Source organism: Neltuma alba, unplaced genomic scaffold (assembly GCF_004799145.2).
Source record: "Neltuma alba isolate B1F8T4 unplaced genomic scaffold, ASM479914v2 tig00007577_pilon, whole genome shotgun sequence".
Classification (NCBI taxonomy): Eukaryota; Viridiplantae; Streptophyta; class Magnoliopsida; order Fabales; family Fabaceae; genus Neltuma; species Neltuma alba.
Window position 1 is genome coordinate 84,636 of NW_021634817.1, and position 24,978 is coordinate 109,613.

General features: G+C 33.1%; 4 protein-coding genes across 8 annotated transcripts; 2 read left to right on the top strand and 2 right to left on the bottom strand.

The window, feature by feature from the left end:
• Positions 1-90: 90 nt before the first annotated feature.
• LOC114752837 (heavy metal-associated isoprenylated plant protein 47-like) lies at positions 91-881 on the bottom strand. Its single transcript, XM_028941539.1, has 3 exons — positions 876-881; positions 695-773; positions 91-371 (listed from the first exon to the last, which is right to left on the bottom strand). Exons 1-3 carry the CDS (start codon positions 879-881, stop codon positions 91-93), a joined length of 366 nt encoding a protein of 121 aa, XP_028797372.1.
• Positions 882-3,600: 2,719 nt separating this feature from the next.
• LOC114752838 (heavy metal-associated isoprenylated plant protein 47-like) lies at positions 3,601-4,391 on the bottom strand. Its single transcript, XM_028941540.1, has 3 exons — positions 4,386-4,391; positions 4,203-4,281; positions 3,601-3,878 (listed from the first exon to the last, which is right to left on the bottom strand). The coding sequence occupies exons 1-3, from the start codon at positions 4,389-4,391 to the stop codon at positions 3,601-3,603; spliced, it is 363 nt and encodes a 120-aa protein (XP_028797373.1).
• A 2,934-nt stretch (positions 4,392-7,325) lies between these two features.
• LOC114752831 (pentatricopeptide repeat-containing protein At4g26680, mitochondrial-like) lies at positions 7,326-11,166 on the top strand. Of its 5 annotated transcripts, none has more exons than XR_003740908.1 (3): positions 7,326-7,449; positions 7,695-9,865; positions 10,105-11,166. XR_003740908.1 is itself a non-coding variant. In XM_028941532.1 (3 exons), exon 2 carries the CDS (start codon positions 8,113-8,115, stop codon positions 9,745-9,747), a length of 1,635 nt encoding a protein of 544 aa, XP_028797365.1. In that variant the 5' UTR covers positions 7,326-7,449; positions 7,695-8,112; the 3' UTR covers positions 9,748-9,762; positions 10,105-11,166. The 5 variants fall into 5 exon arrangements, 4 of the variants coding, with proteins under 4 accessions (XP_028797365.1, XP_028797366.1, XP_028797367.1 ...); XM_028941532.1 differs by having other exon boundaries at positions 7,695-9,762; XM_028941533.1 differs by having other exon boundaries at positions 7,695-9,762; positions 10,320-11,166.
• A 6,816-nt stretch (positions 11,167-17,982) lies between these two features.
• On the top strand, positions 17,983-23,365 carry LOC114752840 (transcriptional regulator STERILE APETALA-like). Its single transcript, XM_028941541.1, has 2 exons — positions 17,983-18,246; positions 22,232-23,365. Exons 1-2 carry the CDS (start codon positions 17,983-17,985, stop codon positions 23,354-23,356), a joined length of 1,389 nt encoding a protein of 462 aa, XP_028797374.1. The 3' UTR covers positions 23,357-23,365.
• The last annotated feature ends 1,613 nt before the right edge of the window (positions 23,366-24,978 follow it).

Below are 24,978 nucleotides of genomic sequence, written 5' to 3' on the forward strand. Positions count from 1 at the left end.
AATAATTGAGATTGAATTTTGATTGATTTTGTTTTATTCTTTCTCTTGAAGCTGTTAATTAAGCCTTTGATTTTCTTGGGAGTCATATAATCAATACCAAATAAAGCCGTTGCTAGGGTAAGGATCATAAACGACTCTTTGATAGTAAGGAGGCGGAGGAGGATAGTAGGAACTATAATATCCCACATATTCAATTGGCTTCACTTCTTCTTCTTTCTTCTCCTCTTCTGGTTTCTCATCTTGCACACTCACAATTGTAGCATGTCCTAGCTTCTTCCTTAGCACATTCGTCAACTCAACCGAGTCAACTCCATCACCCGTTACCACCAATTGGTCTCTTCCTTCTCCTTCTATTGACACCGAGATCACTCCTGAAACACGATATATTATTGTTGGGATGTCAGATGTGAGTGAAATTCATAATGATATATATATTAAAAATGAACTTAAAACTCCAGCGAATCTAATTATATATGTACTACCTTCGATTCTATTTATAAGACCTCGTTCGTAGACTATAAACAAAGTCTTATAATTAGAACCAGAGGTAGTATCTTTCTAATTATCATTCCTGCCAGCTCAATTTATATTATTATCATTATTAGAATCCCTGTTTTTCAAACCCAGAAACGTTTTTTTTAAAGAAATTCAGAACGAGAAGAAGAAGAAAATTAAATGTTGGATTCAAAGTCACCTGCTCTCACTGCTGCAATTTTCATGGCCTTGCTTCTGCATTTCTCATTGCGGACTTCCACCTTTATAATTATCTTTTTCTGAACCAATCACAAAACACATATATACTTCAATCGTTACACAGCTCCACAACTAAAATTAGCCTGTGTGTGGGATCAAAAATCAGTTTAGAGTAAACTCACCGGCATGTTGAATTCTGAAACAAGCTGATGGAACACAGTATATAATAATCTAATATTTCAGAGGTTGTGCAGAGAGAGAACCTTAAATTCTGATCTGGTTTGATGATTCTGGGTATAACTGAATACAAGTGAGCTTAAATACACGCACTAAGTGGTGAGATTTATTTGATTTTTTTAATATTGACCTCAAGGTCGCCGAGAGGTAAACCAAAGGTCCAAAACTTGCAATTCAGGTCAAGAGATGGGTACTTGATGAGTATTAGTATATTGCAGATTAGTTGTGGAATTAGTCTTACCTCAGTCATTAATTTCCCCCCGGTTTGAATCTTCAAAGTGATCCACGATCAAAGTAAGCGTTCACACTTTCCATGGAAAGTCTTGCTTTTATATATATATATATATATATATATTTCAGCCAATTGCGATTAGGTATTAGTTTCTATCACCAGGAAACATATATAAAATATAATTGCGAAAAGGTTTTTTCCCGTTAATACTTAAACATGTTCCTTTCAAAAGCGTGTCTATAAATATATATATATATATATATTTATATTGCTGTTAGTTTCACCTGCCTTTAATTAATAGTGATGAGGGTCCAGAAGGTGAGCAGTATGAACAAGAGACATATATACATATATATTATTGACCATTGAACCATACTTTTGGTGTATATATTATCTATACGCGTCGTGTTGGTTGTTCAATTTAATTATATGGGCAATTATTTTAATGATTATCTAGATTTTGAGGTTAATTAGAAGGACACTAACATTTCAGTCCCCCCCAAAAAAAAACAAAAGAATGACACTACAATTTGGTGGCGATGCTAAGGTGCGGAGTTATGTGGTCCGGCATGCAGCGTAGAGCATATTTTCATTGACAAGTCTACATTCATTCTTATAAGTATAATTAATTATTTGTCATATCCATAATATAAGATTTACTTAATTAATCTCAACAAATTAAATAAGCTAAATAAATTATTTCATTCTAAAAAAAATTAGCATAGCCTTTTTAAAATAGCCCTGTGTCATATCATATTATATATCACTTTATAATTTAGATAAATGAGTTTTAAAAAATTCAGTAAATATAAAAGATAAAACCAATTAAATCTTACATTTAAGATCAAAATTAAATTCCTAACTATTTTTAACATTTAAGATGAGAGGAGTAGATTTGTTTGGGCCCCAAAACCTAAGCCTATCAAATTTGTGCATAACCCAAAGCAGGTTGGGTCATGATATTGGGCTGAACCCAAAGACAAATTTTGTTTACGATGTTAGAAGTTTCAATATTGAGAAGGAAAAAAAGAAGTTTGTAGTTAAATTTGGAAGGATAATCGAAAGACTTAAAAGTTTTAAAAAAATAAAGTATACTTTTAGTCTTTTAACTTTACACAAGATTTTATTTTGGCCCCTTAACTTTAAAAAGTAAACTTTTAGTCTTCTAACCCTAAAACTGTTAACAAAAAATGATGATATTAAACTCTTGAATGCTGATGAAATATTACTAAATGCTAACATATCAAATTTAATATTCAAAAAAATTATGATTGATACAAAAAATATCATTTAATACTAATAATTTTAAAGTTAAAAGACTAAAAGTATACTTTTAAAAGTTAAGAGACCAAACTGAAACCTTACATAAAGTTAAAGGACTTTTAAAAAAAATTAGGCTAAGTAGATTTAGGAATGATATCAATATAATAAGAAGAGAAATTATAAATTAGCGAAAAAAAGTTTCTATCAAATGATAGATGAGACAATGAAGAGAAACGTTAGAAAGCGCAAAGACTCACTTTTTAACACAACAAATATGAAGAGGTCGTGTTTCTCCAAAAGAAACACACAATCCCAGCAATGGCCGTGTTTCCCCAAAAGAAAAAATTTTAATGCATTTGAGTAGAATAACAAATTCTTGGTTCAAAGCTAATCTCAAACATCGAATATGTGATGTTTTCAATGACGAGTCTACTCATACATTCTAAACTGTCACAAAATGTAATATATTAAAGATGGTCTTATTACAAAACCCAACACTAATAAATAATACTCTTCCGATCCTAAATATAAAACCTTTTTTGAAGTAAAAATTACACTGTAAAAGGAGTCTTATATTTAAGATCAGAGAAGTATAACTAATTAAATACTTCTTGTTTCCTTGCTTCGAAATCTTTAAGTGAATAAATTTTTGCCTATACACCGTGACTTTTTTATTTTTCACCAAAAAAAAGGGCATACATCAATTGTTTAGCTTTCTTCCAAAGGCATATTTAGATCCCATTGCCACCTTCGATATATCATCCTATATTCTATTTAAATATATCGTTATCACTTTGGATTAATAACCTTTTCATGGAGACTTTCGAGATTCAATACTATTTAATTAGTCATGTTGCACTAAATTACTAAAGGAATTGCGCAGTTTGAAATTTTAAGTCGAAAATGTTAATATGAAAGCTTAAACACGGATCCAATATTTTTTTTTTCAACGCTTGATTAACTATAGTATTGCCAGAACTATAGTTTTACTTTAATTTATAACAAGTTACTTTTGCATATATATATATATATATATAAGCTAAATGATGGTACGTATACAAAAATACTTCATCTTGAATAATTGAGATTCTTCATGAAGATGTTTGATTTTTTTTCTTTTATTCTCTCTCTTGAAGCTGTTAATCAAGCCTTTGATTTTCTTGGGAGTCATATAATCAATACCAAATAAAGCCGTTGCTAGGGTAAGGATCATAAACGACTCTTTGATAGTAAGGAGGCGGAGGAGGATAGTAGGAACTATAAGATCCCACGTATTCAATTGGCTTCACTTCTTCTTCTTTCTCCTCTTCTGGTTTCTCATCTTGCACGCTCACAATTGTAGCATGCCCTAGCTTCTTCCTTAGCACGTTCGTCAACTCAACCGAGTCAACTCCATCACCCGTTACCACCAATTGGTCTCTTCCTTCTCCTTCTATTGACACCGACATCACTCCTGAAACACGATATATTATTGTTGGGATGTCAGATGTGAGTGAAAGTCATAATGATATATATATTGAAAATGAACTTAAAACTCTAGTGAATCCAATTATATATATACTACCTCCAGTCCTATTTATAGGATTTCATTTGCAAACTATAAATGAGATCTTATAATTAGGACCGGAAGTAGTATCTTTTAATTATTGCTCCTGCCGGATCAATTTATATTATCATTATTAGAATCCCTGTTTTTCAGAGCCAGAAACGTTTTTTTTTTAAAGAAATTCAGAATGGGAAGAAGAGGAAAATTAAATGTTGCATTATTCAAAGTTACCTGGTCTCACTGCTGCAATTTTCATGGCCTTGCTTCTGCATTTTTCATTGCGGACTTCCACCTTTATAATTATCTTTTTCTGAACCAAAATCACAAAACACATATATACTTCAATCGTTACACAGCTCCACAACTAAAATTAGCCAGTGTGTGGGATCAAAAATCAGTTTAGAGTAAACTCACCGGCATGTTCAAATTTTGAAACAATCAGATGGAACACAGTATAATATAATATTTCAGATGTTGTGCAGAGAGAGAACCTTAAATTCTGATCTGGTTGATGATTCTGGGTATAACTGAGTATAAGCGAGCTTAAATACACGCACGAAGTGGTGAGAGTTATTGTATTTTTTATGTTGACCTCAAGGTCCAAAACTTGCAATTTAAGTCAAGAGATGAGTACTTAATGGGCAACAGTATATTGCAGATTAGTTGTGGAATTAGTCTTACTTCAATAATTAATTTCCCCCCTCGTTTGAATCTTCGAAGTGATCCAAGTAAGCGTTCACACTTTCCATGGAAAGTCTTGCTTTTATGTTTCTTTTTTCAGCCAATTGTGATTAGTTATTACTACGTACCTCATGTCCTAATTATAAGAGCTAGTTAACTAATTTGAGGAGATTAAAAAAATAAGCTAAGTTAGTTATTTGTAATAAATAGGTGTTGTGTAACATTCCAAATTTATTTAGGTTTTAGAGTTAGCTAATTAATATATATATATATATATGAATTACATATATATGTATGACAATTAGAAGGAGTACGTTTTCCTTTATTATTTAAAAGGTATCACAAAATACAAGTGAGCTTAAATACACGTACTAAGTGGTGAGGTTTATTTTAGTTTTTTTGTATTGACCTCAAGGTCGCCGAGAGGTAAACCAAAGGTCCAAAACTTGCAATTCAGGTCAAGAGATGAGTACCTGATGAGTATTAGTATATTGCAGATTAGTTGTGGAATTAGTCTTACTTCAGTCATTAATTTCCCCCCTGTTTGAATCTTCAAAGTGATCCACGATCGAAGTAAGCGTTCACACTTTCCATGGAAAGTCTTGCTTTTATATATATATATATATATATATATATATATATATATATATATTTCAGCCAATTGCGATTAGGTATTAGTTTCTATCACCAGGAAACATATATAAAATATAATTGCGAAAAGGTTTTTTCCCGTTAATACTTAAACATGTTCCTTTCAAAAGCGTGTCTATAAATATATATATATATATATATATATATATATATATTGCTGTTAGTTTCACCTGCCTTTAATTAATAGTGATGAGGGTCCAGAAGGTGAGCAGTATGAACAAGAGACATATATACATATATATTATTGACCATTGAACCATACTTTTGGTGTATATATTATCTATACGCGTCGTGTTGGTTGTTCAATTTAATTATGTGGGCAATTATTTTAATGATTATCTAGATTTTGAGGTTAATTAGAAGGACACTAACATTTCAGTCCCCAAAAAAAAAAAAAAAGAATGACACTACAATTTGGTGGCGGCGCTAAGGTACGGAGTTATATGGTCCGGCATGCAGCCTAGAGCATATTTTCATTGACAAGTCTACATTCATTCTTATTAGTGTAATTAATTATTTCTCATATCCATAATATTACCTCCGGTCGTAATTATAAAAACTGGTTAACTAATTTCAGAAGATTAAGAAAATAAGTTAAGTTAGTTATTAGTAATAAATAGGTGTTGTCTTTTCTAACATATCGTGCTAATTAAGTTTATTAGCTAAAACTACCATTACTAGAGGGACTATCTTGGAAAAAATACATAACTATGAGAGATAAAGTGGATGGAAGTCTTATAATTAGAGCCAAAATAAAATTCCAACGAGGTTTAATATTAAAGACCAAAGGTAGTATGAGATTTACTTAATTAATCTAGATCATTTAAATAAGCTAAATAAATTATTTAATTCTAAAAAATTAACATAACCTTCTTAAAATAGCACTGTGTGTCATATCATATTATATATCACTTTATAAGTTAGATAAATTAGTTTAAAAAAATTCAGTAAATATAAAAGATAAAACCAATTAAATCTTACATTTAAGATTAAAATTAAATTCCTAATTATTTTTAACATTTAAGATGAGAGGAGAAGATTTTTTGGGCCCCCAAACCTAAGCCTATCAAATTTGTGCGTAACTCAAAGCCGGTTGGGTCATGATAGTGGGCTGCATCCAAAGACAAATTTTATTCATGTTAGAAGAAAAACCAACAGGGGTTGGTCCAAGTAGTAAGCTACTTGGTACCGTTTAAACGAGATCTCGATTTTGAGCCTCAGCATATGCAGAAATTCTTATTGGGAGACTCACCTACCACAGCTAAGTGTACGACGCGGGTCGGATCCAGATGTAATCGGAGTAAAACTCCGGTGAACTGGGTGGGCAACCAAAAAAAATTGAGGGGAAAAAAAAGAAGAAGTTTGTGGTTAAATTTGGAATGATAATCAAAAGACTTAAAATTTTAAAACAGATTAGGCTAAGTAGATTACAATCACTAGTACAATTTTACTAATTCAACTCTTTTTTTTGGGAGAGGTTAAATGGGTTAATAATACAATACCTATATTATTGGCTCTACTTTTACCTCAAGATCGGTTGATCTAATTTTCAACTCCATGTAAAATTAACTCTTAAACCAAATGAAGTGAAACTATGATAGGAAAAGAAAAATTCATGGACCAATATTGAGATTGGTAAAAATTAAAATAGGAGAATTAAAAAGTCATTTTTCCACTTTATTTTTACTCAACAATTTTTATTCATCTATTTATTAGGATTTAAATCAGAGTCATGCAAACCATGAGCATCTATCAATAGTCAATACAATTGTTTTTACCAGGAAAAAAATAAAGAAAAGTTTCAGGTAAAGAAATTGATACTAATAATTTTCTTAATTTGGATATTTATAATAGGTTTTCCAAAAAATTCGTGTAAAAATAGTTTGTATTATAATGTAAACATTAAAAGAGGATTTATACAAAAGTGAACTTTCAGAAATTTTCCGTTTTTAATTAATGAGCCGTGAACGCGAGTGGACGTCAAATGCCGATGCTTAAACCCTTGGGCCTTGGCGCTGACGTCACACTCCTTCGACGGCGCCGCCCGTAGCAGCTGGAAGAATTTTGGCCTTAGCCTCCTACGGCGGAAGTCGAGCAGCTCCAGTGTTCAAGTGATGGCATCTTACTTCTCTCTTCTGGTGATCAGGTGCCTAGCTTTTTCGTGTTTCTCTCTTCTGAATTTTGAAATGTCCAACCCGGAACTAGCCTGTGATCCTGTCCTCATTTTCAAAAACTCGAATTTATCTGTTCCTTTTATTTGGTTTTCGAAAACTGAGTCATTTGTTGCTGCTTTGTTTGCCGTGCTATTCTTTCAATGTTCGTCCATCATAGCCTGCTGAATCTTATTTGCTGTGTTTTGATGTCAATTGAATATAATTTGTTTAATGTTAGGGCTCTACCTTTCTTCAACGAGAAAATTAGTATCCATGAAGGTCTATGCAATGCCTCTATATACCGCACCACCAAAAATTGATTCCAGATTGAGTTAGATTCTTTACACAAGTTGCAGAGGACCTTTTCTTTTTCAATTCCACGCTGCTGAGGACTTTCTTCGTAATAAGTTCTGTTTCAGAGGAAGCGCGTTGGGAACCATTCTTTGGTAATTGACTAAGGTTCATCGTTGAGTATGTGTGCCACTTTTTCTCCTGGAGAATGCTTGAGCACATCAATTTATCTGAACTTTATCTTCCCTTCCTCTATTTGCTACATTGGAGGAAAATTTTCGTGAGCAACATTGATTTTGTTAGAACAAATCTCTTTTATCGTCCGTTGGGGAAATAGATCATTTGTTTACACAATCTAGAAAGCAATGAAAAAGATTTCATTTCGTCAATTTTCAGCTTTAATTGATCCATCAGCTGGCAATCGCATTTCCATTGAATCTTCAATTCCTCACAAACCGAATATAAGAGTTTCAAGCCCATTCCCTATCCCTCATCGAACAATACCTGAACCCAAAGGACAGGATCTTGATTTTGTAAATGTAGCTCACAGCCACCTAATTAACTCAGACTGGGCCAAACTAAACTTATTATCATCTGGTCTAACAGGTTTCAGGGTTAAGCATGTTCTGCTAAAAATTCAAAGAGACCATGTACTCTCACTTGAGTTTTTCAATTGGGTTAAAAGTCATAAGTCTGACTCGCTTACCCTTGAAACCTATTCCATACTTGTCCATATTCTCACCAAAAATCACAAGTTTAAATCTGCTGAATCCATTTTGCGCAATATTCTTGCTTCAAATGTCTTAGATTTGCCTTCTAAACTATTTGAAGCATTACTGTATTCCTACCGTATATGTGATTCTTCACCTAGGGCTTTTGACTCTCTTTTCAAGACTTTTGCTCATATGAAGAAGTGCAGAAATGCAACTGACACTTTTTGCCGGATGAAGGAGTATGGGTTTTTCCCTACTGTTGAGTCATGCAATGCATATTTAAGCTCTTTGCTTAAATTGCATAGAGCAGATATAGTTTTGTCCTTCTATAATGCAATGCTTCGTAATCGCATTTCACCAAATGTTTATACAGTCAATATGGTCATGTGTGCCTATTGTAAATTGGGAAAGCTACAGGAGGCTGTTGAAATGTTAGAGACGATGGAGAGCAGGGGTTTAAGTCCAAATATTGCTTCATATAATGTACTGATTTCAGGATACTGTAACAAGGGTCTTCTAGTTTTGGCCATGAAGATTAAATGCTTGATGGAGAAGAATGGGGTCCAGCCTGGAGTGGTCACATTTAACACACTTATCAATGGATTTTGTAAGGAGGGTAAACTACATGAAGCAAATAAAATCTTCACTGAGATGAAGGCCAATAATGTATCTCCTACTATTGTAACCTATAATACTTTGATAAAGGGATATAGTCAAATTGGTGACATTGAGCTGAGCAGTCAACTTTATGAGGAAATGTCAAGAAATCAGGTTAAACCTGATATTTTGACTTATAATGCTTTGATTTGGGGATTATGCAAGGAAGGTATGACAAAGAAAGCTGCATATCTAGTCAAGGACCTTGAGAAGGAGAACCTGGTCCCAAATGCTTCTACCTTTTCTGCTCTTATTACTGGCCAGTGTATGAAAAAGAACTCTGAGCGTGCCTTTCAACTTTATAAAAGTATGATAAGGAGTAATTGCCATCCAAATGAGCACACTTTCGAAATGTTGATATCTACCTTCTGCGAAAATGAAGACTTTGATGGAGCCATCCAAGTCATGAGAGACATGATGGGGAGATGCATGACTCCTGATTCTAGTATTTTGTCTGAGCTCTGCTGTGGACTTTGCAAGTGTGGAAAAAATAAAATTGCATCAATATTATGTGATGACTTGGAAGCTAGGCATCTGTTGCCCAGAGGATTTGACAAAGTGAAAATTATGAGCACCCCTGTAGAGAATGACAAACAATTGATGCTGCGGTATCAGGGAAAAAAAGAATGACAAACAACTTAGCTTGTGAGTTTCTATGCCCATAAGCATGTATGTTTTATGAATCTTAAAGCTGTCCATTACATGGATGTCTGATTGGAACAACATCTCTTACGCTGCATGCTTCAATGTAAGAAATGTTCGTTGAATCATCTATGATCTTATTATTCTGGTAACAATAGGTCCCTTGTTATTCCTTAGTTGATAATTTTTGCTTATGATGAATGGGGAGGCATGTATCGTGGCATATGCAAGTTACCATGCATTTGCTTCATTTTCCATTCTTGAAGTAGAGGAGTCAATAGACCCAAAGATCACTGTTGAACATGATTGCATTAACTAATTATTTTCTCTGATGTCCATTGACAGCCAAAGAAGTACCTTGAAAAAAAGGTGGAAATTGGTTGCATTTCCTAATGAGAATACTCCCTTGCCTAGGACTGAATACTTGCCGATCCCATAAGGTCCCTTCTAGAAACTTTGTATGCACATTATACTGGTATTTCGGGTTTGGTTTCTGATTTTAGTACTCAGCAGATTTATAGTCGCACAATAGCTTATTTGTTTGATGTTATCGCATGCAGGTGTGGACCAAAATGACACCTTAAATATCACTTGACATTAACATAGATGGTTTGGATGAATGCACTATCCTCAACTTATGATATGTAGTAGTTTTTGGAATCATGGGACTAGTTTAGTATTTTAGCTTAGGACAAAATTAAGTGAACCTTATGAGTCTGCTAACGAGTTGTCAAAATAATGTGCAGAGAAACTTTTTTAATTCATTTAATTAGACATATTTGTATGTGATATATTTATGAAATGAAATTAGCAAACATATCTTAGAGTGTTTCTTGTCTTTTATCTTATTATTTGTGAAATCCCTCCTTTATGATTATTGACGGTTCATTTACATTTGAATTTTGATTCCATCACGGGTTTTGCTCAAGGTAAATTCTAGTTCAATTGAAAGTGATTCTCTTTCGGGCCTTCGCACGAGGCAGCGACACTTGAACTAGTTTAACGACAAGCCCAGATCATCAGCAGTCACAAATTGATTCATATTATACAGTTAGAGAGATGGATGGGGAAAAATGTAAAGAGAAGCAAGTTTCATAAACGGTCCTGTTATCATGTGTCTTTCTCTTCTTGAATATATGCTAATGTACAACAGCTGAGGATCTAATATTGACTTATCAGCTCTGCGGCCTCCTCAGCTGCGATAAACTAGAAGTTGCTGATCCAGTTGCTAACGAGTGCAGGCATCTTTATGCGATCCTTTGGTGTTTATAGGTGTTCCTTTGTTTAATGGGTGCTTATGGACGGGGTCTTCTATATGGAAGTGCTATATTATTTACAGATAGCCTCATTGTCTGTAAATAGACAAAGGATATGAACATATTCAAATAAAATATTTAATTTGTAAAATTCCTTTGTGTCATGAGAGAGAGGCATGCTTGATTCTTCTTAATATCTTTATAATAATGTGGATTTGTCCAAATGTATTTTTACTCATTTTACCTTTGATTAATACACTCATTATTTTTTCCACATGTATTTTCTCTTATCTTTTTCCTCACTCTCATGATCTGCCTTACCCACTTATAAATAATGGCATATTAAAAAAAGTGTATTTCTTACACATTTATTATTTTAAACTAATTTTAACACTTCTCTATCTAGTTATTTGGATCTTACACTAGGGGATGGAAGGAGTATTATTAGTGATCAATTTAAAATAGTTGAGATCAAGTAATTCTAAAGTTATTATAATGAAGAGTATTAAAATTGAGTTTTTGTCTTAATATTATATAAATATTTTTTATAATCAAATTATTGGATATTTAAAAATCACATTAGATTCTAGTTAATGTAAGCCAAACCAAATAGGATCACGAAAATGACAAGGCACTCCTAACCAAATAGCATTCATTTACGAACGGAATGGCGTGGGGGGAGATAACGTGAGGTCCCTCGTATACAGACACTGGGTTCGTTTAGATTAACGATTAAAAAGATAGCTTACTATCAATTAGATTTTTAAAAAGGTTAGATTGGATAAAAGTTAAATTAGATGATGTAAATTGAGTTTGGATTAGATTTTATAAAAGTTAGTTTGTAAAAGTTGGATTAGGTAAAAATTTGTTTGGATTATAATTGAATAAAAGCAAGTTTAGTTTGTATAATTACCAAAATGGGTATGAGTTTTATTAGATAAAATGAAAAATAATAAAGAAATGAATTTACATAATACAATGAATTTAAGTTAGCAAGTTTAGTTTGTAAATTACCCAAATGAGTTTGAGTTTTATGAGAGAATAATGAGGGAGGAGTGAGAGAAAAATAATAATCTGACAATTCCAACAATCCACCAACATAAGCATGATTTTCACTTGAAAAAGCTATCTTAGATCAGCTTAATGTTAAGTGTGTTTTAATCCAGCTTTTAGTCTCCATATACAATGGCCCATAAGCTCTCCCAAACAGACTCTAATTTTCCAAACGGACTTATGATGAAAATAAGCTACTTCTGGGCTGACAGTCGCTGACCCAAACAGGATGATTCATACATTAAGCAATATAGTAATGTAAACGTAAATCATCATGTATAGGGTCATTTTTCCTTTTTTTCTTTTAACGTTCATAACGTTGTTTCTTTACATCTTAAAATCACACCATATATACGTATACTACCTTTTTAATATAAGATCTAATTGAGTAATTTAGAAATATTAAAAAAGCTAAATAAATTATTTTAAATATTTATATTTATTTTTTTTCAAACTAATTTTCCTGACTTACAAATAACTTATGAACTAGTATATAATATAATACTCCTTCATTTCTTAATATAAGACATATTTAATTAATTTGATTAGATTAAAGAAGTTAGTAAGTTAATTAATTATAAGAAATATGACATGTTTTTCCTAAAACATCATAATCATCTTTCTTAATATCCTCCCTCCCCCACTTATTTAATTATAGTTGAGGGAGTATCCATAGGGTAATTTAAGAAAAATTAATAAATATGAGAAATAGGTCTTATATTTAGGATCAAAATTAACTTAACAATTAGGTCCTATATTAAGAACTGGATGAGCAATATATATAAGTATTTTATAGAGGTAATGTAACATGTACTATATATAATTAAATAATCTATTTACCTTCATTAATTTTCTCAAATAAGTTAATCGGGTTTTATGTTAAGGATTCGGGGTAATAGTTACTCTAAAAAGCCATAAAAAATCTTAATTCAATATAACGAGAAATCATATTAAAAATATTAAAGGGAAAGAAGAAAGGAAATCATGTAGTCAAAAGGAAATATAGGCAACAAATGAAATGTATTTTGAAAGGAAGTGCAAATGGAGGGGGGGCGGTGGGGGGACAATAAGTAAGAGATCGGAGAGTCTAATGATGTAGCAAGAATGAAGGGACAAGCAGCAAGAATGGAGGATTGATGATTATTAAATATATAAAAACAAAAAAAAAAAGCCATGATTGGTAGGTACATGCACACAACTTCCATTAGATCCTATAGTCTAAGAGGAGATAGCCAATTATGGATTGATAATAATGATTGCAAGTGAGATGTGTGTTGGTCATAATGGTGGCACAAAAATGAGGGACAGTTGGTTCCACGCTCACTATAGTTTTGGCGCTTATTGCTCTGACCAACTTCCACATTCTCCACTTCCTCTAAAAGTAATCAATCATACCTCTCCATATTCCTTCACTAACCAACTAAGTATTCATTCCTTCCTTCTTGCCTTTTTTGTTATAGAATAAAATTTAGGTTAATTATGTTTAGGATAGTATTAATTATAAAGTATTCACAATCTTATCTACATGGTGTATCAACTTGATAACTTTATGGAGTTGAACCCATTCCATGTACTTATGCTTGTAATGAGTAGTTTTGATCTTTATTTCCTCTTTTTTTTCCATCACTATACTCCTCTGGTCCTATTTATAAGGCATTTTTAGTATGTTTCATATAGATTAAGAAAAATCTTAAACTTCATTAACTCGCATTTAAAATTTAATAACTTTTCAACTATATCTCTATTTAATATACATTATACCTTATGTAAACAAAATCAACATAATAATAAATGAGGGGTAAAATTATATATTCATACAAAAAATTTCCCTCAGTGTCTTATAAATAAGATAAAAAAAAAGTCTTCTATCTCTATCCTATAAATAGGACCAAAGAAGTACTTCCTGTCATCCTAAAAGTTGGTCCCTGTAGTTTTATAAGACTTTGAATTTTGAGTTTAATGCTGCTAACTTTCTTTGACAGTATTTTAAACAAGGTTATTTCTAATAGGAAAATAAAAGTGATAGCAAAAAAAAAAAATCTTTCCGAGGTAATTGAATTTCCTATTAAATCGTATATAAATTTGAACAAAACAATAGGTAAGAAATTCAAATACAGATCAGAAGAGACTACAGAAAATAAAAAATAATATAATATAGACAAGCTCATGACTCAATGCACGCCGCATGTTCATATAGATAATAATGATTGTAGTCAACAAACAAGATCTTATAATTAAGAACGGAGATAGTAGCATGTAGATAATAAATTATACCAAGATATTAGAGGTGTTCATATTGTGGTGCGCATACAATTTGACATGGACATGCAGATATATAGTATTAGGGTTGAGGGATGAGCGAAACAATTTAACTTGAAAGACTGCTATCAACCACCCAGTATAGATTAAAATAAGTTGGGTTTTTATCTATTTAATAAATGGGTTAGACTAGCTCGCGCCAGTCAAAACATGTTAGTATAACCTGTTCTGAAAAAAATACATTTTTTATAGGAAATAAATATGAAAGTTATCTTTTACTTTTCTAATAGACAAAGATTCGGATCTGTAGACATGCTTTAGACTTAAATTCAATAAGTTCAATCTTTGCAATGATTCAAACTGAAATTCAAAGCAAGGCCAAAAAAAAAACCTCAAATTCAAAGGACATTTATGACTTTAAAACGGAAAATGTATTTTATATCAGAAAAATATCTGACTGCGTCTTGAAAAAGAAAAAGGGAACCCAAAAGAAGACTTAGACCGGGACAAAAATCGAGAACGTTTTATGCTCTGATTTGGATAATCTTTTAAAGTGTGCTTGCACTAATAGTGATAAAATTGATTTTTATTTTATCTTATTTTTGTAAAATTTAATTAGTATAATGTAATTTATGTTTAAATTGATTTTTATAAAAACCAGTTTTATATATTGAAACTTGTTTAGATAAGTAATAAAAAAATAACTTTAGATGTAAAATAACTAAATTGGGTGTGATTTTCTCCGAACTAATTTATTTGACTTATAAATTTATTTATAATCAAGTGATATGTATAAATATTTTAGAGAGATCGTGAATATATGATATAATCAAATAATTTATTTAGCTTTTATAATCATCTAAAATTAGTTTATTAAGTCTTATATTAAGGAGTGAGACAGGACATCACATGTTTATAATTTGATAAATTTAAAAACATAATAAATGAAAAGTAATTAAATTAAATTATTGCTGGAAAAAAAATCAAATTATTAGATTAAAATAGGACCCAATTAAATATTTTTATCTTTTTTTTATTTTCATTTTTTTCTCTCTCCGCAATGCAGCTGCAAAAGCTAAAAATTTCGGCTTTCTAATGCAGCCAAGTTTTAATCTATCATCCGGTTAGAGAGAGGGAGAGCAGAAATAATGCAAAGGGACCTAGAAGTTTCAATTTAAAATCGCATATATTTTCATTCCTTCACTCCAATATTATGTAGAGGGTAGAAATACTGCCCAAAAAAAAAAGATGTAAAGGGTAGAAATACCTAAATTCATGTATAAACTACAGAAAAATCCCATGTTCTTCAATTCCATAAGCTAGCATTTTGTTTATGAAATATAGAAGAATATATTAATAGGTTCGAAATTTAAAATAAATAGTGCATATACAAGGAGGCACAGACTCGCTTGAGGGTCAATCCCTAGCTTGTTGTGTATAATATAGGGTCATTTGACTGCATATCATTATCAAGTAAGGTAAAGTATTTCTTTTTACTATATTTTTGAATTACAAACTATATCTTACATTAAAATTGGAGGTAACATTTTACTATAGTAGTTTGGTTACATTTTGATGTACTTATCATTATTATATTGTAAAGTTTGGTTATGTAAAATCTCTTTATATCACTATTGTTTCTTAATATAAGAGTTAGTTGGATATTTAGTTTAGTTCCAGATATAAAATCTCAATTCATTTTATTTTTAATATTTATTCATTTTGCCTCCTGAGTCATTTCTGTAATGATTATAGATGTTAAGAAGTTTTTATAAATAGGTAGTTTTAATACATATAATTAATAGAGATATTTTAAGAAAGATAATATTTATTTATTATAAATAATTAAGTTAACTAATAATTTTAATATTTATAAATTAATTATTTAGGTTTTATATTAATGATACTAAAAACTGAGATGAAAAATGATGCATTGATATGATAGTCGTTAAAAGAATAAAGTGTCATAATGTCGTTCACTATCACCATGCATTATCCTCTACCACTAGCAAACTGCCCACCACTAGGCAGAGTCCTCTGCCATGGCTGGTCATTGGAAGGCATGTCAATCTTTTTAATTTTAATTTTCATGTAACTTAAATGAATACAAGATTATTATTACTTGTTATTTTGATTTTAAATATAAGACTTATTTTGTAATGTAATAATTTGTTATATTATTTTTTGTAGTTAATTCTTAAATATAACATTATAAAATAAGTCTTATATTTAAAAAATAATACATTATATGACATTGCATTAGGTGATAATTACTGAGCTTTTTGTGGTTAATTAACCAATCCCAATAAGAAAAACTATCAACGCCCATATAGTACATCAAGTTATGCACTCTTTCTCGTGTTTGTTTGGGGGAGGGGAACATAGATTATACATATGGTCAAATGTTTATTTTATCATAATACATAAGATAATTTAAAATTTTATTAATTTTTATCAAGTATATGTGATTTACTATTTTTTAATAATTGTGTTCTTAATTACATACAAAATTTAATAAGCCAAATGCATATTTCATATTTGTATATTGATATATTCTATAAATATATATTTCATCGTAATTTTTTTATCTCACACAATTTCAACATTTACGCACACAAATATTTCAATACCAAACTGAAGTCTAGAATATTTGACCTCACGTAACTAATGACACTATTATTGGAGTAACTTACCATCAACAAATATTTGACCATAATTAGTTTATTTGTAATGCAAAATTCGTAGTATTAAAATTGTGACTCATTCTATTTTTCATAAAAATAATTTAATAATCTTCCAATCGTAAATATAAGACGTATTTTGTAGTGTAATTAATATAAGACTCATTTTGTAGTGTAATATCATGATTATTACACTATTATTACACTACAAAATGTGTCTTATATTTTTGCACTATTATATTTAGGACTGGAAGAGTATTTAATATCATGATTAACCTAAATTTAACTAATGTTAGGCTTAAATGATAGTTAGTACTTGAAACATGGTTTTTTTTTTCAATTTGTAAATATCTAATTCTCTCTTGTCAAGTCCCATGCTTAATTCACTGGATTAACATGTAAATCTGTCTTGAAAGTTTTTATTCAGAAATATTGGGTATCTGAAAGTTTATTTAGATACAAATTTGCTTTCTAAGTTTAAAATCATACCGATTTTGCCTCCAACCATTAATCAACGTTACTATTTTGACAATTAACATTAGCTTTTTAGTAATAAGAGATAAAATTGTTACTATTAAACTTTCAGAGCAAATTTATACTCTTAGCAATTTTTTGGTACTCAAGTAAACACTTTATTTGCAATTTAACCCTTAATCCACGTCTTCTTGCATAAAAAAAAGTGCAGGCTTTTAAAATAAAATAAAAAAAGAAGGAGAGACTCAGAGAGACACCTTATAATAATGAACTAATCCGACCATGATTTAAATATATTTTCATAAAAGGGAAAGTGCAATTTGTTGGATATCTTATTATTAAAGTGATTTTATAGAGACACATAAAGCTTGAGAAATCTCAGACACTTCCATTTGGGTCCCTCACTTTGTGTCCTTATCTCCCACCTTTTTGTCCTTGTTCCTTTCTGGTCCTTCCTCTTCTCACTTTTATAGCCTACCCCTTCTACTCCCCTCTCTCTCATGTCTTCCTCATCATCTTCTTCTTCGTCTTCATCTTCCCCTCACGATAGTCCCAATCATAACCATAATGCTGGTGCTGATCCTGGCCCTAGCTCAAGAACAATCTCATATTCTGACGAGCCCACTTCGTCTCGTCCACGTCGTGCCATGAATGATGTTTGGCCTGATCTTTTTCTTGAAGACTTAACCGTCCAAGTCGCCACTGATGCTTCTCACTCTTCTGGTCGTCTTTCTGCAGCTCCTGCGCTTGCCAACTTGTTTCAGGTAACTTCCATTATCGTTACTCTTTGAATTCCAGGTCAACTACAATACATCATATAACGTATCTTTACTATGTCAGCTTCTTCTTCGTTTTTTTTTCTTTGGCTTTTCTCTGTGTAATATATGATTTGGTTGCCTTTACGGTAGGATTTGTCTTTTTGAATGTATGAATGAGAAAAATCTGGTCGGAGGAAGTAGTGGTTATAACAGATCCGAAACTGGACAAAGTATGGGTCAAGTCAAACATGAAGAGTTTTGCTATCTGCAAAAGAAAACTGAACTCTGCCTTTTAGTGGATATCGAAATGATGAATCCAAGGGAATTTTATTTTTATTTTGTTTAAAAAACTTCTAAAATTGTTTTTTTTTGTTGGGGTTCTTTGAATGCATTGATTCATGGTCTTAAATTCAAATCAATGCATATAGAGAGACGAGTGGTAATGTAGGTTTAGTGTTCATGGTAGGAAAACTGTTTCATGGGTCATTTTCAAATAAACAAGCAATGTAATGTATATATTATTGTATTATTATGTGTCCCTGTCAGGTGGTAATACTTCTTTAAAAATGTCTATTTTTGGACCTCCTTTTCATATCCAATCAAAAAAGGGTTCTAAAAAATGGCTTGGAATTTGCTGTTCCTTTTCTTGGCATGAACCTCTCTCCTTTTTTGACTTGGCTCCCCTTTGGTTCCCATATAACATCCATTCTTTGCCTTTCTACCTGTAGATAGAGACCCTATGTCCTTCAAACTTAGTTTCGTGATGTGTTCATATAAGCATTTATGTTTCGTCCTGAGTAGTCTTCCATTTCCATATTTAGTTAGCTTTTGAAATGCAGAAAATATGCGGTTTTATTTCCATTCTTCAGTTTCATATTTAAGAACAATTTAATACGTTACAGGCTTTTTGTTCCTAATAAAAATAATATATACCAGAGAAGAATCGCCTTTACAGTAGACTAGTACTACGTGAGAAGACATATATATATATATATATATTGGAACCATTCTTCGTCCCAGTTCCACAAACAAGTTTTTAGCCAAGCCTCCATAACGTCTATAACTGGATTTATATATAATACAATAAAAATATATGTGTTTGTCACTTTCTCTCAGTACGGCTACCAAGGCCTAGCGAACCAAAGCATTCTATCTTTTTTTCTTGGTTTTTTAAACCTCATCTGTTTGTGCTCTACAATAGATCAGTACTTTTTAGATTAGCGAACGGACATTGGAGGACTCGGGAGAACTGAATGAACATGCACCTAAAACGACCGAAGGTTATTATATACTACTATGCATATTATTGTTGGAAATGGGTAGTATCATATCATATTGTACGAAATTGAATATTTAATGTTGTTCGGTAAGGAGGGGTTTGTGTTAGGGTTAGGGGGGGTCAGAACACAGCAGGAGAAGTACCTCGTGATGTGATTAGGTTTTGTTATGTGTGACAAAACAAAAGCAGTCAAAAAAACAAAATTTTTTTAAGTAACATGTGCCTATGTAATGCCAAAAAGCACATGGAGCCCAATGCCTGTCTTCGTAAACTCCTGCTACCCTGTCACCTTCTATAACGTTATGTTACGTGTAGTCTTCTCATTCCTTTTCTTGCTATTCTTCCCAGATAGTCACATCAACGTTTTCAACTCTCTTTTTCTCTCCTCTCCCATATCCATGTTCATAATATGACATAATTTGAACTGTACCTGGGTTATCACTATTAGGGCTTAAACTGTTGGAGATCAGGTGGTTTAGTGCCATCGTATAAGGTCATGCTTATATATAATAAACAAACTGGAAGGATTATATTAAGCTTGTAATGAAATGGAGGATTTGTTAACTGTACTGTTGTTAAACTCCTACTGTGATTTACTACTTTCATAATAAATTTTCAAGGTATTTAGTTAATTTAATTTGAGGTTTGGGTGTAAAGATATTGATCTAAGCTGGTAGCCTGAGAGATTATTATTAAGAGTCAGGAGTTGTTGGGGGAGTGTGGAAAAAGTAAGAGATTCGCAGCTTTCAACAAAGACAAACCCTAGGTCACACCTTTCTTGGAAATGAAAGAGAAATGGCTGTTGCAAGAAGCACGCTTTGATCCCATGTTTCATATGCACATCCTCCACACAAGACCCCGGGGGGGGGGGGACCCTAAATTTTATTGTAAAACTTGACCTCTTGATTTAACCAGCACAAAAATCACACTAAAATATTATAATTATTCATGAAAATTAGTAAAAAACTTCAGTAAAGATACTATATATACCCACACAATTACAAGGGAATTGTTATCATTAAAATTAGGAAAAAAATTTTACTGTCTCCCATAATGTTGTCAATTCAATAAAATAAACAGAAAGGAGAAGTCTGTGTGTGCATGTGTTGGAGGGAAGAAGAATGGGACCACAAGATAGAAGAAAGTAGAGAACCATATCTTTCAAGTCATTACTTTTGGCTATCATAAAGCTCTTGTTTGGTGAAGGGCAACCCCAGCTGAGGGAAGTAGCCTGCTAGGGTAACACTTGAAACCCCTCCCTACCACTTCACCTTTTTCTCTCTTTGACCCCAATCCTTCTGATATCTTTGACTTCACTTTTAAATAATTTCTCTGTCCAAACATTACTTTATGATGTGAGCTGCATCTGAATGTTCATGGATTATGCAAAAAAGATTGTACTTGGTGTACCCTCACTGGGTTGTGTAATAACCAACAAGTTAGGTAGCTATCACAGATCGGTCATGTTTCCTGTACCAAGTGTTAGGCATATCACGAGAGCCCTCTTCTTTTTTCCCTTCATGTGTTATAAATATCACACACAGTGTATGGTATTTATAATTCATTATAGTACCATTCCTCTGTAACAAATATTCCACTCTTAGCTATACTTCCCATCACTACATGACAAAATCTGATCATTGTCCATTATAATGCAACCTCAAAGGACACTGCCCTGCTGGGTTTCTTTTATTGTACATGTACATTTGCCAAAGTAAATTCATTCACAGCAATCATAACCATACCTTCTGGGTGCATTCTTCTTTTCGTTTTCTTATCCTCCTAGTGATTACAATTACAGTAACGCGGATGGTTATGAAGAGCTTATTAGGATGAAATGGAAAACTGGAAATGATTCGAATATACTTTGCAGAATAATAATAACAACAACAAGGGAGTTTAATGAATGTGTTTGTTTCTGTGAGGATTCGAATCTAGCGTGGGTAAGAGGAGATTAATTAATTGATAACGAAGAGTGAGAGAATCGATGAGACAGGGACAAGCTGACAGCTAGCTTATGAGCTCTGCTACTGCTCTCTAGTGCCTAGTCTCTCCTGCTTCTCTTGTTCTTCTATCTCCTCCTGCTCTATCTGTAATCTGTATTCCTCTAGCCCTAGCCCTAGCCCTGCATCTCTCATTTATTTCTCAAGCCTACGCGCATGCCATTGTCACCACCAGATGATGCCATCATGCTGTCCCAGACACAACCATTCATTCTCTCTCTCTCTCTCTCTCTCTCTAACTCAGATCCTCCATTGCCCTCTGGCTTCAGCCAGGCCCTTTCGTATTTCATTTCGTTGCTCAAAATATGCTGTCACAGTAATAAATACACAGTAAAACAATAACTTAAAGGAAAACTGATACTCCTGTGTAACTTTTGTTGATGAAATTTGAAATAAAATTCGGTGTTTTATAAGCTTTTCACGTTATTATGTATTCATTTATTCATGATAAGACTGCTCTCCGACGACCCAGCATTATAAACAGTGGAACTCCTTCGTAAAACTGTGCCATACTGCTTTTTCACTGTTATTTATTCTGACTCCTCATTGAATGGGAATGTCGGTGATGGACAACTCGATGGGGGAATAGTGTTGTATCATGTCTATTGTCTAGAGTCTAGACATTCGAATATTTCAGATTCATGTAATTATTTCAATTCAATATTATTTATTAAAGTTGTTGCTTGGTTCATTTTTTGAATGCACGCAGGTTTGTTCGAGGTGGCGGGCTGTGTCACGGTCGGATCGCCTGTGGCAGCAGCTCACCGAGAGGATATGGCGGCGCACAGTGCAAGTGCGAGACACGTGGTATGAAGAGTTCATTCACTGGCACCGAATGGCCAGGAATTTCGTCGCCGGCAGATATGCTTACGCCTCCCTGTGGTTTGGCCCGTCGGACATGGATGACGACCACTACAGCACCGTGATCTGCCGCTGCCTCACCCTCTCCGATGAACATCTCGCCTGCGGCTTCACCGACGGCACCGTCCGCCTCTTCCACCTCGATACTCGCGTCCACTTCAGGACATACCGGTCCCACCAAGCCAACCGTTTAGGTCCCTTCGCGAGATCCGTGTCTGGCATCGTGATCGCTGACAACAGGCTCGTCTTCGCCACGCTGGACGGGGACATCTACGTGGCACACCTCGACGAGCCAAATGGTCACACCCGTAGGGCCCGCGTCGGTGACGTGGTCAATAGCGGAGTCCTCGTAGAGTTCGCCGGACGTGGCCGTTGGTGGGTAGGACTCTTCGCCGGGCTCCCGGGCCAGGCGTTTCAGATTTGGGACGCAGAAAACGAACAGCTCGTGTTCATCGGGGGATCCTTGACTGACCCGGAAACCGTCATGGGTTGGCACATGCTGACGGAGTTGATCGAACCGGTGGGTCGGCTTCGGGTGACGAACCAAGGCCTGGCAGTGGCATGTACGAGCTCACAGCTCATAGTGTTCGACCTGAACAGCCAGATGTTATTACATGAGCTCTGGTCCACTGTGGGCGGCTTCATTGTAACATCGATGGACGTGAACGATGAGGCGTTCTTTATCGTGGAAAGGAACGGCGACGCTAAGGTGCGCCTGGCGGGCACGTTAGAGCTGCTATGTGAATTCCGGACACGTCCGTTGAGGGGTTTGATGGGATGCAGGAACATGGGGTACGCGCTAACGTGCGCCGGGGGTGTGGTGAGGGTCTGGGACATTGAGCGACGGCGGGGACAGCAGCGTTCGGTGGTGGCAGAGAGGGTGGGGGAGGGGATGGCCATGGTGTGCAGCGAGAGACACGTGGCCATTTCTTGTAATGACAGGTCGATACACCTTTGGGATTTCGGTGTATAAGTAGGCAGAGGAGTAGGCCCGTGAAAAAAGTGTGAATTTTTTTATAATTCAAATGTAAGGGGAAATTATTGGCCGAAAAATGTAAGGGGAGACGGGATTTAATTGTTACATTGATAAATCATATATTATTCATTATGAAGAACAGTGTATGGTAATTTTTATTTTTAAGAATATAAATAAAAGGAATCTAAAAAGAAAATGGAAGAAGAGGAAGGAGGGGGCAGGGTTATTGTTAGAGCCGGGAAAACGGGCCGAGCCCGTCGGGCCGGCCCTTTTAGGCCCTGAGATTATGAGGGCCGGGCTTGATATTTTTCTCTTAAAATGAAATATAAGCCCTGGAGGGCTGGCCCTGGAGGGCCGAGGGCTTAAAAGGGCCGGCCCTGGAGGGCCACGGGCCGGCCCTTTTAAGCCCTTTTATATTTTTTTTATTTTTAAAATTTTTTTATATAATATTAATGTTATTAATTTTTTACATTGTTAATAATATTTCAAATATTTAGTTATTATTATCATTTTAAAAGTAAATTTAGTTTTAGATAATAATTTATCCAATTAAATTTTTAAAAAATGGGTTAATTTGGACTTTAATAATGATTTGATTTATATTATATGCGTTGATATTTTTAAACTATATATATATTTGATAATAGAATATTTTTATACTTATATAACTTGTGATTCTATAATTTGAATTAGAAATTCATGAGTTTTAACAGCAATGTTTCTCACATTAAAGTAAAAAAATAGTTAGATTGCAAAATTTAAAAATAAAATTCTTATAAAGAAGAAAAACTTGATATTTTTGTTACGAAAGAAAAGTATACTTATGAAGAAAAGTAATTAATTATAGTGATGATGAAGTTTCAAAAGATTAATAATAGTGTTTATTTATTGTACAATTGCATTATAGATAAAACTTTTAGATGTTGTTATCTTGTTAATGAATGTTTTAGATGTTCTTAGATGTTGATGAATATTTATATATGATGATATTTTATATGTGACTTAATTTTATTCATATTTATGTCTTTTATTAATAATTCATTGATTTATTTTTATAAAAAATATGATAAATATAAAAAATAGTATTTTTTCTTAAACGGGCCAAAAGCCCGCGGGCCGGCCCTGGCCCTGTAGCTTAAGGGCCGGGCCTAACAAGTTGGGGTATTTTTAAAATTCCAGCCCTGGAGGGCCAGTCCTTTTAAGCCCGCCAGCCCTGAAGGGCCGACCCTGGAGGGCCGGGCCGGCCCTGATTCCCGGCTCTAGTTATTGTTGTATATAATTGATGAAGCATGGGAAGGTGGCAGACGTTCTGTTGTACTCGGCTCACCTTCTGAATCATCGATTGGCTACCTTTTTAGGGATTCAGATTTGCTTTATTAAATATTACATCTGACAAATTGTTGATTAATTTAAATAAATTAAAAAAATAAATTAAATTAATTATTTATAATAAATATATTTTTTTAAAAAAATATTTTTCTTAATCAAATTTATTAGTTAGACCTATAAAAGAATAATTATCTTAAAAAAATAAATAAATATAAAAAACAAAATAAATTAGAATTTTATATTTAAAACAAAAATAAAAATTAAATGAAATTCTGTATTATTAGGAACCG

Coding starts and splice junctions, on each gene's coding strand:
- LOC114752840 (XM_028941541.1), top strand. CDS start 17,983: ATGTCTTCCTCATCATCTTCTTCTTCGTCTTCATCTTCCCCTCACGAT. Junction 18,247..22,231: donor CGCTTGCCAACTTGTTTCAG/GTAACTTCCATT, acceptor GAATGCACGCAG/GTTTGTTCGAGGTGGCGGGC.
- LOC114752837 (XM_028941539.1), bottom strand. Junction 372..694: donor AATTGCAGCAGTGAGAGCAG/GTGACTTTGAAT, acceptor ATCGTGTTTCAG/GAGTGATCTCGGTGTCAATA.
- LOC114752831 (XM_028941531.1), top strand. CDS start 8,113: ATGAAAAAGATTTCATTTCGTCAATTTTCAGCTTTAATTGATCCATCA.
- LOC114752838 (XM_028941540.1), bottom strand. Junction 3,879..4,202: donor AATTGCAGCAGTGAGACCAG/GTAACTTTGAAT, acceptor ATCGTGTTTCAG/GAGTGATGTCGGTGTCAATA.